This window comes from Fulmarus glacialis, unplaced genomic scaffold (genome assembly GCF_000690835.1).
Source record: "Fulmarus glacialis isolate BGI_N327 unplaced genomic scaffold, ASM69083v1 scaffold6779, whole genome shotgun sequence".
Classification (NCBI taxonomy): domain Eukaryota; kingdom Metazoa; phylum Chordata; class Aves; order Procellariiformes; family Procellariidae; genus Fulmarus; species Fulmarus glacialis.
In genome coordinates, this window is record NW_009235142.1 from 69,419 (window position 1) to 83,725 (window position 14,307).

General features: G+C 36.2%; 1 protein-coding gene across 1 annotated transcript in view; it reads left to right on the plus strand.

Moving 5' to 3' along the window:
* Window positions 1-13,817, plus strand: part of NRCAM (neuronal cell adhesion molecule) — a gene marked incomplete at its 3' end in the record, with an annotated part of 36,239 nt that extends 22,422 nt beyond the window's left edge. Inside the window, exons 10-20 of the mRNA XM_009585901.1 lie at window positions 3,911-4,054; window positions 5,051-5,162; window positions 5,493-5,659; window positions 5,743-5,890; window positions 6,441-6,565; window positions 7,451-7,480; window positions 8,835-8,936; window positions 11,907-12,104; window positions 12,218-12,288; window positions 13,170-13,395; window positions 13,702-13,817. Coding sequence (XP_009584196.1) covers window positions 3,911-4,054; window positions 5,051-5,162; window positions 5,493-5,659; window positions 5,743-5,890; window positions 6,441-6,565; window positions 7,451-7,480; window positions 8,835-8,936; window positions 11,907-12,104; window positions 12,218-12,288; window positions 13,170-13,395; window positions 13,702-13,817 — 1,439 coding nt within the window. The remainder of the gene's footprint in view (window positions 1-3,910; window positions 4,055-5,050; window positions 5,163-5,492; window positions 5,660-5,742; window positions 5,891-6,440; window positions 6,566-7,450; window positions 7,481-8,834; window positions 8,937-11,906; window positions 12,105-12,217; window positions 12,289-13,169; window positions 13,396-13,701) is intronic.
* Window positions 13,818-14,307: the final 490 nt, after the last annotated feature.

The window sequence follows — 14,307 nt, forward strand, 5'->3', positions numbered from 1 at the left end:
ACGTGTTCAACTGTCTATTACAGCAGCAGAACTCCTATAGCGAATCATCATTCATTACCCCAATTGTACAAGCCCATTTTAAGTATTACGTAATTCTTTGCTATTTTGCCTGTCAGTGCCGAATTCAGATTTGTCAAACATGTCAAAAGCATTTTCTCCTTTTTGTGCAGCTATCCTGTAATGTGACCAGAATCCTTGTAAAGGCAAACAAACAGTGCTTGAGTGGCCCTCCATCGCTCTCTTTCCCCAGAAAAATAAAAAAAAAATTGCATGGAAAGGGCTGAAGTACTGCATGCCTTCTTTGCCTCAGTCTTTACTAGTAAGGCTGGCCTTCGGGAATCCCAGGTCCAGAGACCAGGGGGAAAGGCTGGAATGAGATGTACCCTCGGTGGAAGAGGATCAGATCAAGGAATAACTAAAGGAAACTGGACATACGTAAGTCTGTGGGCCCTGATGGGATGCACCCACAAGTGCTGAGGGAGCTGTCAGATGTCATTGCAAGGCCACTCTTGATAATCTTTGATTGATCATGGTAACTGGGAGAAGTGCCTGAAGACTGAAGGAAAGCAAATGTTACTCGTATCTTCAAAAAGAGCAAGAAGGAGAAACCCAGGGAACTACAAGCTGGTCAGCCTCACCTTGATCCCTGGGAAGGTGATGGAGCAGCTAATTCTGGAAACCATTTCCAGGCACATTAAGGACAAGAAAACCATCAGGAGTAGTTAGCATGGCTTCACCAAGGGGAAATCATGCCTGACCAACTTGATACATTTCTATGATGAAATGACTGGCCTAGTAGATAGGGGAAGAGTAGTGGATATTGTCTACCTGGACTTCAGTGAGGCATTTGACACTGTCTCCGGTAAGAATCTCATAGACAAGCTGTTGATGCATGGGCTGGATAAGCAAACAGCGAGGTGGATAAAAAAATGGCTGAATGGCCAGGCCCAGAGAATGGTGGTCAGTGGCACAAAGTCTAGTTGGAGGCCAGTAACTAGCAGTGTACCCCAGGGGTCGGTGCTGTTTAACATCTTCATTAATGATCTGGATGATGGGGCAGAGTGTACCTTCATGATGACACAAAACTGGGAGGAGTGGCTGATACATCAGAGGGTCATGCTACCATCCAGAGGGATCTTGACAGGCTGGAGAAATGGGCTGACAAGAACGTCGTGAAGTTCAACAAGAAAGGCAAAGTCCTGCACCTCGGGAGGAACAACCCCATGCACCAGTACATGCTCGGGACCACCCAGCTGGAAAGTAGCGAAGCAGAAAAGGACTTGGACGTTCTGGTGGACACCAAGTTGACCATGAGCCAGCAATGTGCCGTTGTGGCAAAGAGGCTAATGTTATTCTGGGCTACATTAGACAAAAGTATTGCCGGCAGATCGAGGGAAGTGATCCTTCCCCTATCTGGACACAGTCCTGGGCAACTGGCTCTAAGTGACACTGCTTGAGTAGGGGGTTGGCCCAGATGACCTCCAAAGGTCCATTCCAGCCTCAACCATTCTGTGTGTGTGAGTGCAGCAGTACGTGCTTAAGATCATTAAAGCAGCTGGATGATACAGCATCTAACTTTTAGGGCCTGGCCCTGCAAAACACAGTGTAGTACATGGGCAAAGACGTGTAGGTTCTGTTGGTGTTGTGTGGGAGGATGAGGTATGTCAGAAGACAGACTGTTGAATGGACGCCAGTCTCAACAGGGAGCTTTCTAAAATCGGTGCCCTTCAGCATGCAAGTGGCTAGACCAGTCAAAAGGAAGCACTGACTAACCTGACACTTCCCTCTGTTTTTTTTCCTCTTGGGATCCACAGCTTGAAGCCCTTTTCTGAGAACAGGCACCTACCTACTTTCCTTCAAATAAGTGAAGAGGGATATCTGTTTTTTTCCTTAAATACGGCAGTGGGAAGGGAAGATGCTACCCTTCTTTTTATATGATAATTTAATGGTTAGATCATTCTTTTAAGATCCAGTTCCTTCTTCAGTCACAGAGGATTGAACTAATGGCTTCTATCTCTCTGAAGGGTATACCTGTCAGCCTGTAAGGTATTAAGTATGGGAGTGTGTGTGAGGTGGGGAGTCTGTGCACCCATTGAAGCTCTGTCTGTGTGCAGAAAACGCTGCAGGATTCAGAGGGCACGAGCGGAGGGAAGCCCAGAGCCCCGGAGCAGGAATTAGCCCTGATTGGAACGGCCGTGGGCTGATCTCCTACCTCCTGGGAGGGCGGTTGTGCGTATTTTCCATTTAACAGTGATTTGTATGCAGAAACAGACCACTTCTCGCAGCTGACTGGCCTGCCTGCTGGGCTACTCACCTGCTCCGTCTATTTTCAGCCCATGAATCTTTTAATGAAAATGGCATTTACATAGAATAGGAAGCAATGCAGAACATGGAACACAATAGGAAGTAAAGAAAAGAGGAGAAAAATAAGTGCCAGCAATCCAGAAGCCCAGAGAATAAGCATTTAAAATTCCAGTAGTACCTTCTTCTTCCTTTCTGAAATTTTTGAATTTGTGATATTGATTTGAACTCAGATTGGTGGAAGATAGGAGTTAAAAATGGAGTCGAAAACTGTTCTTGAGGCATCTGTTTGGAAATTGATGTAATTGCTTTACATGCAAAATGGCCTTAGAGTTCTCCCAAGATGGAAGTACCCTTAAGCAGGAGCACAGAACCGTGGTCCCCTTCATCTGTCCCCTTTCATTCTTCTCTCTTAGAGAATTCAGTAACAGATACTTCAGTAGGTTTGAGAAAATATGGAAGGAATTTCTCCTTTTTCTTTACGGATGAGTACTGAGATACTGTCTGAAGCAAAAGGCTTTGCCACTTAAATAAAAAAGGATGTTAATTTGGTTAATTCATCTTTTCTATGAATCCAAAGAAATGAGAAATGATTTTGTATGAAAATGTCTTCCACAAATATACTTATTTTCTCAAGTTCCAATAATATATTAGGGTGTCAATTTTGATGATGCAACCAAACTATGATACATTTATTTATGTATATATGCATTTATTTTTAATATTAATACATAAATAATGTCACCATTAAGTTTCAATATTAATAATACATTGCTGTGTTGATTTAATATTTACTTAAAATATTAAACTACAGTTTGTGCCTTTTTATGCAGTGCAGTGTTACAAGCTAAGTTTTTTCTCTGTTATACTTCTCTAACTCCATCCAGTTGTATCATAACTGACAGCTATTATTCTTCAGTAGTATATCAGAATTTTATTTTCAGTTATATTCTCGATTCTTCTGGGATGCAAGAGCATTTTGACAGCTCAGGCTACTACAGAACAGTTGAGGAAATGGCACTGTATAATTCTTATAAAAGGGAAAGACTGCCACCTACTGAATTACTGTCTTGTGGAGACTCTTGATTTTGTGTGAAAGAATTACTTAACGTTTCACTCTGAGATAGTTTTCAACTGAGTAAGGCTATTTTTATATTTGGATAATTATTTATGGTATAACAACTGATTTGAAAAGCTGGCACCCTTAAGTCACAGAGGACTGTAAAGTTCCAATGTCATTCTAACATAATTTTCTTTTGACACTCAGAAATACTTCCTTATTTTTTCTAGGTATTGTCTGTATTTGCCTGAATCTTGTCATATCAGTATTTTTCCTCTGTAATGCATGCAAAATATGATCTCAGCTTCACTTCTTTGAAAAACACCCTCAAAAAATGGAAACTCTACCATCCTGAGTTAAATATTTGTAGAATTAGAAGAACTTCCTTAATCATATTGAAATTCACATCTTAACCAGTGAACAGTCACCCAGGAAAATAGAAGAAAAGGCATATTGGTCTTTCAAATTGTTTCTTCTTTTAAGAAGTATGAAACGTATCATCCAACAGCAGTTTAGGAAAAACAAATTTTTTTTTCTTTACACCAACAGTTGCCCCAGAAGATCCTAGCAGAAAGGTAGATGGTGATACCATTATTTTCTCACATGTGCAAGAAAGGTCAAGTGCTGTCTATCAGTGCAATGCTTCTAATGAATATGGATACTTGCTAGCAAACGCATTTGTGAATGTTCTGGGTAAGAAAGAGATTTTCTATTTTTCAGTTTTCTTGCATATTCAGTTGTCTCCTGCTACTGCACGGATTGCATGCTCAAGCCTTGCTTGAGGACTTCAGTGGGAATGGACGTATTTCCTGAGCCCTATAAAAGGCAAGGGTATACATACCTTGTTTTTTGTAGGATATTCCTGAATTTCACTTTCACTATTCCTAAGTAAGAAGGATAGTCGTGAAAGCTGGAGAAAACTTGCAAGAAATTTTATCTCTTTTGTTTGTTTGTTTATGTAAATCAAGCAAATGGGAGCATGACAAATAAGGCAGGTATTAATATTCCTTAAGTTAGTACACTTTCATTGATTGCGGGTGTTTTGGATTAGTTAAATAGATGATCTCTAAATTGCTCTTGCAAGGGGACATGATTATGCATTTGTCTTGAAGGCCTCCCAAGAATGTGTTTCTAGTTACGAGACATTGTGGCCTCTCTAATTCTTCTCGCTGAATTTAACAAAGCTAGTAGCAAAATTCTAGGCAGAATGGCCTCTAAAGACTCTCTTGCAGGAGCTGGTAGATCTTTTGATTGAGGGACACTGTCTTTTAAATGAAAGAACTCACTTTGGTTCCATGGTTCCTTTAAAAAATGTAGGTGTTTCACAAAAAATACGTATTAGCTTCTTTCTGCCTTCAGGTTTGTTCAGAATTAGGTAGTTCAGTCTGTTCCCAGGACTTTCTCTTCTTGAAGTATATTCTGATTTAAATTTTCCAAATTAAATCATTGCCTTTGCTGGCCATCCCTATTACTTGTAAACAGGAAAGAAGCATTTTTTTTTCACAAGATAATTCTCCTACATTAACGTTTCCTCAGGCTGCTGGCAGTAGAACATATTTGGACCTAGACTGAGACCAGAAATCACTTCAGAGAGGGATGTTAGCATACAATTCTTTAGGCCATTCTTGATGTCTTAGTATTTTGTATTTGCATCTTTGTATCTATATCCAGATATCTTTGTCTTTTCAGCTGAGCCACCAAGAATTCTAACTCCTGCTAATAAACTCTATCAAGTTATCGCAGATAGTCCCGCATTGCTAGACTGTGCTTATTTTGGTTCACCTAAGCCTGAAATTGAATGGTAAGCTATAGCTGTTGTGCTTAAGTTATGTAAAAAGAGCCAGTTATATCTATGGAAACAAACATTTAAAGCTTTAAAACTATTTTACACTATTTACAATTTTAAAATAGTGTATTTTTAAATATATGCTAATTACAATACACTAATACAATATTACATACACTTAACGTAGCAACAGTTAAGTTATTCCTACAGAGTTAAGTTTAAATTTCATTATGTGATTCTGTCTGTATTTTCTAATGTGGCAGTCCCAAGTTTGCATTTTCTGATAATAAAATACAACAGAATTTAACTATGATGTTGGATAATGATATTACTTTTTATATAAAGGTTTAAGGGAGTGAAAGGTAGCATCTTACGTGGAAATGAATACGTTTTCCATGATAATGGAACGTTGGAAATTCCAGTGGCTCAAAAGGATAGTGCTGGTACATACACCTGTGTAGCAAGGAATGAATTAGGAAAGATACAAAATGAGGTGCAATTGGAAGTTAAAGGTAAGAAATGAGTCACTCTTTCATCACAGGTTAGTATAGAATTTCAGACTTTCTAAATATCTAATAGTAATTTTAAATTTCAGATCCAACAATGATAATTAAACAGCCAGAATACAAAGTGATTCAGAGATATGGCCACGTTTCATTTGAGTGTATAATAAAGCATGATTCTACCTTATTACCAACAGTTATATGGCTGAAGGACAATGATGAACTGCCAGATGATGAAAGGTAGGGACAAAATAATTTTCCTTTATTTTTGATTTTCTAGTTTCTTTTGTCTGCACCTTTTCTTGATATTTGAAAGGAATATGTTGACTTATTGACATTTGCCAAAAATGACTGATAAATATCATCACTATTCCATATTTGGTGACTAAAGGACTTACTGAGTGTGATGAAAATATGAAGATAGAATTCAAAATAAAATGAGATGTAAAAATTTTTAATTGTGCACATTGACCATGTATATCAGTTGTAAGGAGAAGATAATTGGCATAGGAAGCCAAAGGGATAATGGAAGACTGTTTTGCTCTAGATCACAGATAGTTAAAAGTTGTTTTAGTATATTTGGAAATAAAAGCACATTAGGATAGACAGTTACTGTGGGAAGATGGTCAAGAGCAATGTAGAAAAGGCTGACATAGTCCCACAGCTTACGTTGCTGTCTAGGTATTTGCTGAAATACACAAGTATATGGGATTTGATAATGTCTTATGCAAGTTTCTTATAACAGTACCAGTTATTGAAAAATCAGTGGCTGAATCTATTGTATTTACAGGTTTCTAGTTGGTAAAGACAACTTGACCATTATGAATGTAACTGATAAAGATGATGGAACATACACTTGCATAGTTAATACTACTCTGGACAGTGTTTCAGCAAGTGCTGTGCTTACTGTTGTTGGTAAGAATACTCTCAAACTTTATGATAGCAGAACTGTGTTTAATTACTGTTAAGTATGAAAACAGCATTAGATCTAAAATGAAAAGCACAAACAGTTTTGGTTTCTAGGACAGGACAAAGGAAATGTCACCTATTTGTAAATGTGTTTCAGTTTTTTAAAAATACAGTCTCACCCTAAAGTTTGCCTTTGAATTAGCTACTTACAAAAGGGTCCAGTAGCTACAGGACACATTCAGTTTCATGCTGTATAGGTTTTTATTTGGATCACATCTGAGCTAACACAGTAGATTACACATTGCAGAGTATTTGAACATAACCATGTTATCTCAGGAATCTCTTGCGCAGCTAAATTATGTTTCAGAAAGACTGAGCGTGCTTGGTTGTATGACTTTTCAAGGATTTTCTTTTTAAATTCTCTCTGTTAAGTTTCTATGATTGCAAATTGTTGTAAAATATGTTACTTTGCCCCTTCTCCCAGTTTGTAAGAAAATTTTAAGTAAATATCCTGAATGATTCTTACCTGAGTTCAAGCTGAGATTCAAAGTCAAGTATGCTTGTCTTTTAAAATTGTGCTGTGATCTTATGCCTATCCAGGAATGATATATGCCAAATGTCTAGTACTTATTTTAAAAGACTGCTTTTTATAAGATTGCTTACTTTATTTGTTTTCTTGATTTATCCTTATTAAAAAAATGGATAAAATATTCAGGAATACTTTTATAACTTTTCAGTGAAAAATTATCAATGTATTATTTAAAATCAACCATTTACTCTAAATAAGTTAACTTTTCTTTGTCTCTAATAATTATAGTCTTTAACTACCTACAGTGTTCTGTTTCTTTGGCTACTAACTGATTAAATCCTTTATATTAATGTTCTTTTCAGCTGCTCCCCCAACTCCAGCTATCATTTACGGTAAACTAATACGAAGTTCTCTTTCTACATCATCTGCCAGATATATTTCTCATTTGCCTATTGCAAAGTGCAACATCTTTCCTTTTTTTCCCTTTTTCCTGTGTTTGTGTGTGTGTGTGTGTGGTTTCATCCCATTTTACCAAATGCTTCATTACTGGAGTACTGGACTTTGGAATTTTACAGTGCAGGCTGCTTTGTATTTTAGGGAATAAATGATTTTCAGAGATGATTTTTCTTAATTAAGGTTGGTTACAGTGTGATAACGTTTTTCTCATAGCAAACACTGTAATGCAAATTAGTTATATAATAAGTGAAAGATCTAAAAGGTAAATCCAACTGTTCGTTGAAAGCTAATTCACTATCAAAGAATTTGCACCAACCAAATTATGTTATGTTTTTACATTGCTTTTGATGACAGCTTTGAAGGCCTGTTGTACTTTATTTCATAGTTTGTCTTCATTTTACGTCACTCATAAAATGGATAGGACCATATTGACCAGGATTTTAAAATTAAAGCTGAAATTCCCCCAAAAATCTGTCAGTCAGGTACAGTCTTAAATTTGACAGTATACAGCCTTTAATTTGGTAGCTTTTTTTCTGAATTTGGGTTTTAAAATGCAATATAATATGCCTAAAACACTTTTAAGTATGAGCGTCTTAAGCACTTTTGTGTAAATCCTATCACATTCAGTGAAAATGCTTATGTATTCTTAAATGAACCTACTCATTAGTCTTGATTTTTGTGTAACAAATCATATAATTAATTATTTTCAGCAATTTGGAATGGACAATTACATCTTTATGCATTGTAAGGATGTATATTAACAGCTTGCATGGTATTGCAGGATCTTTTAAAAGTACAGCAAAAAATAAATGACTTAGTAACTTGCAATTAGTTTCTATTTGAACTATACTTGTTTTGAATTCACATGCAAAATATTTGTAGTGATTATAGAAAAGCTTCTTTGATATGAATGCTTTTTTATTTTCCAGGTTTTATTAAATATTTCTAGTTACAATAGATAAACACCCATAATCATTCAAAGATAAATTAAACAGGCATTTCATAATTCCTTGCATCTCATTACATTGTTATATCACAGTGCAATCAGACGTAGATAAAATCAAATACGGCTTCTTGTTAATGTATAGAAGTTTCCAGATACATCAGTTCTCCATTTTATCTCTGTTTTGTAACAATTGCATGTTGATGTCATTAAGTCATGCTTACAAAAGTGAGTAGACCTGCCCTGCTGTATTTGTGGAATTCTTTTGATTGGAATGTAAGGATTTTTTCAAAGATGAAACTACATACTCTGGTGTGATTATTTACTTGTGTTCATTTGATTTACAGCTCGACCAAATCCACCCTTTGACTTGGAATTGACAGGTCAGCTAGAAAGAAGTGTTGAACTCTCATGGATACCAGGAGACGAAAATAACAGTCCCATTACAAGTACGTTTGTTTGTATCTATTGCATTACGTTAACAGCGTTACGTTAACTGTTCTCAGATTCCAAAGAGTTGTGAGATAAATTTTGTATGCAGCATGGAAGAATGGTAAATTCATTCACTAAGTTGCCATTTATTTACATAACAAAAATTCACTGAATGTCCTCTACTGTACAGCCAAGCAGAAAGACTTATTTACTGCCTTAAAGAGCTGGGCTTTTGATCCAAAAACCTGTGCTAGTTAACATAGGAGTTGATACTGATATGAGCTCTGTCGGACAAGGTCCAGTCTTATGAATATATAGAGAGTAGACTTGTTCATTAGTTGTGTGCTTCTGAAGGAGAGAGCTACTAACATCTTGCATTAACTCTTTCGTAATTCCCATGAATTTGAAATAGCATCAGTACCAATATCTTTAGGGATTATCCATCACTACTGATACAGAAGCTTATTCTTTATGAAAATGTAAGGCAGATAGTTTTTCTGTTTTTTTCTAGTCCAGACAGTTGAAGGAATAAAGCACGTCCATAAGACAGAGAAAACAAACATCTACAAACTTTTGAGACAGGAAATTGATCTTAAATGCTGTTATCCCTCCCAGTAGAACATGATGAAAGATACTCTTGCTTATATTGAGCAGAGAGGATGGAGGGGGAATTTAGGAGGAAGGAAGAAGGGTGTTACTGTTTGTTTTCAAAAAAAGTAATAGGATCAGAAAGATTTGTCAGGGCAACTTTTTCATTATGTGCAACTTAATGTAATTATTTAATTATTTATGCAGTGTATATTTAGTTAATAACTGCCACAAGTTACCAAGACCGGTGTATAAGTTATGTTTGGAATGAATGAGTTAGGCTGACTTACTGACTGTTGCTCTGCAGGGTTTGATACTGGTCAGTATCAACACTGAACACAAACCATAAGGATCAGGCATCTGGAAAGGAAGTTTTGTAAAAACAGAATTTCACAAATTTCAGAACATATCAAAGATTTTGATTGTATTTTAATGAAACACCAAGGGATTTTGCTGAAGTTTTAAACTTTCAGACTTGTCTAATGTGTATCAACTAGTAATATACTTTTTAAAATATAATATATAGAAGTTTAATGTAAATAGTTGAATTGTATTTAAGTTATAGCTTATTCATATACTCTTGTATCAGTATTTTCATTTTTTCTAGACCATAAGACACAAGTCTTGCCTTTCTATAGGAATGAGATCACACTGTTTCAAAAGATATAATACTAGGTGGTGTTGGCTCATGTCAGAGTTTTTCTGTAAGCGAGATATTGCATGCACTCTGATACCGGAAATTGAACTCTTCTGACTAAATAATTATGATACAATTTGTATTGCTGCGTGGTCCCCTGAGAGCCTGCAAAATAAAGCATTTGCTTCGTGACTAAGCTTATTATGCTGCTGCTGCTGCTATCACTTCAAAGTGCAGATCAAGACTCAAGGATAACACTTCATTATGAGTGATTCCTTTACATAAGTAATATGATTGACATGCTAGGATCTCTCTGAAAGCTCAAATAGAATTTTTTTCCTTGAGGTCTCCTGTTAATTGTTCTATTAGAGTTACAGGCAGAATGCTAGTTACTGGGGAAGCAAAAAGCAGTAGTGAAAACTTGTGGGTACTTTTTTTTTTTTTAAAGCATGTAATATTCTCACCTTTTCAACAAAGACTTTGGTCCAGAAAACATCCCATCCCAAGACCTTTATCTCTGAGCACACACCACCAGCTATAACTCAGAAAATAATTTGGGGCCAGTTCTCCCTCTTTCTTACTACTCAGGTCAGGATGAAATCTGCAAGCCTTAAGTCCAGAAGGCTATGATTAGTACTACTTATCTACTTTACTTCTTGAACATCTTGGCTTCTCAAACTGTTGTGGATTATTTCTCTGTGGTACTCTATATATTCTTCTAAAAGCAATTTCTAGATGCCCCTCAGAATTTCTTTAGTAGTGCAAACACAATGTATTCTGAGTCATATTCTGGCTTCTTGTCCCCACCTACACATAAGATAAGGCAAAATTTTTGTTACACAACATGCAAACATTTGATGCTCATGTAAATTTTGTATATGTAAACTTAAGGTTCCATGGAATATACTCAGACTATGCATTCTTCTCCCATTTATTTATTGTATCCTAACAATTCCTCTTAAGTGTTTCAAAATTTATATCTCATACCTAAGAGCAGGAAGTTTTTTTGGCTGTTTCACAGCTGAAAAAAAATGTCCTTTTGTCTTTGATAATGAATATGATTTTGGTTTTGGAGTTCTACAAACGTATTTATCTCTGAGGTTATCTGTTCTGTAGGGTCTTAACAGTAATCGACGTAATGATTGAGAGAACTCTCAAGAAATTTAGCTTCTGAACATACATTCCTTGACTTAATTTGAAGATACTGAAAAGTGCTCTCGAAAACCTTCCTCAAGCACTGGTTCTTAACTTTAAAGAAGTTTTAGTTCTTCACTAAGCCAGTCTCATTGGGGAAAATGGAATACTCGGAGAGTTTTAATATTGTATAGGTACTACTTATGTCAGCTTGGTACAACTAAGACCAATGTAGTTGTCAGCCAAATACTACTTTTACTTCAAAATTCCAATCTTGTCCCACTTGCATGCTGTGATAGTTCAAGGGTTCCTGTTACACTAAAATCCACTACCTGGGAGCGAGCTCTTGTAGTAACGTGTTACCTGACAGGTAGCTGCATTAGTGAGAATACCAAATAATAAAAGTAAGAATGTCTCTATTATATTTCTACCTAGGCAGTACTTTTGAGATCCACATTATATATTTTTGTTCTGCTTTATGTACTTTATGAAATTTAAAAATTTCCATGATTTTTAAAAACATTGCTTGGATCACTCCCTTCTGATTAGCTCATTCAGAAATGCCTACACTGATCTAGGAAGGTGTTGCAGGTTTCGACATAAAGTTGGATTCAATTTCTGTTTACAGACTTTGTGATTGAATATGAAGATGGGCTGCATGAACCAGGGGTATGGCATTACCAGACGGAAGTTCCTGGAACTCAGACAACAGTACAGTTGAAGTTGTCTCCATACGTCAACTACTCATTCCGTGTGATAGCTGTCAATGAGATTGGCAGAAGTCAGCCGAGTGAACCATCTGAGCAGTACCTGACAAAATCTGCAAGTAAATAACTATTCCTGCTTACCAGTGATTGATTTACACTATGAATGGTGTTGAATTTGCTTGGAATACAAACAGCAGTCATTCTTGTTCACGTGTAAATATTTTATTTTTAGACCCTGATGAAAATCCTTCTAATGTACATGGGGTAGGCTCAGAACCTGATAATTTGGTAATAACATGGGAGGTAAGTTTGTTTTTTGGAGGTTTCATTAGTTTGTTTTCAGGTTTGTGAGTAGCATTTTTTTAGAGAAATAATAGTGATCTAACTGTGAACACACAATGAGAATACCCAATGCGTTGCTTGCTAAAAACATTCTTGAAAAAGAGTAAAATCCAGACATTTCCCCATCTTAATTCTCAGGGAAAAGCTGCATGCATTATGGAAAAAAAAAAAAAATTAAGGTGCCATATTTTCCTTGAGTGATTTCTCAAGATAAGCCATTAATTTGGTAATACAGGATGTTCTGCTGCCAATTTAGGAAAAATTAAATATGTAAATGGTGGTTTATCTCAAATAGAGTCTTACATTTAGAAAGAATTCTAATGCGAATCCTAATTCTACCCTCAACTTTTGTGATAAACCAAATTATTGTGCACTCTTCCACTAAAAAACTTCTGTGGAAAAGTTTTCTCTATCATGCCCTTACCATCATGATAGGAGCTCAAGGAGAGCCATGTAAAACCAATTTCCCATCCCAGGCAAGAAACATTGCCTAGGGAACACTGTTTATAGGGAGTTGATGTAAGTATGTTTTTCTCTCTTCCACTACTTAAAAAATATTTGAAAACAAAATATGTATACAGAAATGACAATGTATGGTTGCCTGAGAATTAGCAGGATCACCATTCAATGTGATTTTTCTAATGAATGAGAAGCAACTAACTGACCTCCTGTAAAAGCTAAATTGCATAGCTTTGAAATTTCAGCAGTGCTGCTCTGTCACAGAACACAGTGGTAAATCTTCAGTAAAATTCTAAGGAAGAATCAGTATATTTCCTTTGTGACTTTGGATTTTTCAGGTGCTTCAGAATATTTTAAAAAATATTTATTTATTTTCGTTTCAGTCTTTAAAAGGTTTTCAGTCTAATGGACCAGGGCTCCAGTACAAAGTCAGCTGGCGTCAGAAAGATGTTGATGATGAATGGACATCTGTTGTAGTTGCAAATGTATCTAAATATATTGTGTCTGGTACACCAACTTTTGTTCCCTACGAAATAAAAGTACAAGCTTTAAATGACCTGGGATATGCACCAGAGCCATCAGAGGTGATTGGACATTCAGGGGAAGACTGTAAGTTTCGTAGTTTGACTCAATTATACTAAAAGCAACTAAATGTGTAACTTAAATGGGTATTTAAAATACTAAAATATTAAAATATTGAAAAAGGGGGATAGTAGTTATTTTTTTAATTAAAATGAAGTAATTTGGAGATAATAAGGCTTCATAATACTCTGTAGTATTAATCCTGAGGTCAGCTTTTTAACATAGGAACATTTTAACCTACTCCTTGAGTGCAATGCAAAGATTCATTCTGAAAAAGTACGTTCGTGTGGTGTCTCATTCTAACTAGGTACTTGTTGCATCCTTCCCACACAGTGCCAATGGTTGCTCCAGGCAATGTGCAGGTTCATGTTATTAACAGCACATTAGCAAAGGTGCATTGGGACCCAGTTCCACTAAAAACTCTCCGAGGACACCTTCAAGGGTACAAAGTAAGTACAGTCAAAAGGTTTCTGTTCCTTGTTTGTTAAAATCTATCACTCTTCATATATTAGACTGTATCCATATTGAAGTAACTGCCATGTAAGAGGACTCTCACTTTTCAGTGAGCTCACAAGTTTTGCTGACAAGAACAGCAGCATTGATATAATTCATTTAAAGTTCAGCAATGTTCCAACCTTATAGCACTAGCCTCCTGTGACATTGTCCTTGAAGAAAAACGGGATGTGTTTGCAATTAGGTTTGCACACATTATATAGATTTTAAAAATGATAATAGTTTTACAGATGTTATTCCAAAAGGATATTTAAGAGAATGGGGAGAAACAGTTTTTGTAGGAGTCTCTTCTAGGTCTAATGCTAAGATTACTCATCTTCTGCCATAATATAATTAATCACATCATTAATTCTGAGTAACTGGCCACTTGCTAGCTTATGCACTGTCTTTTTGGGGACCAGAAAAAGCTCAGTTTAAAAGCTCATT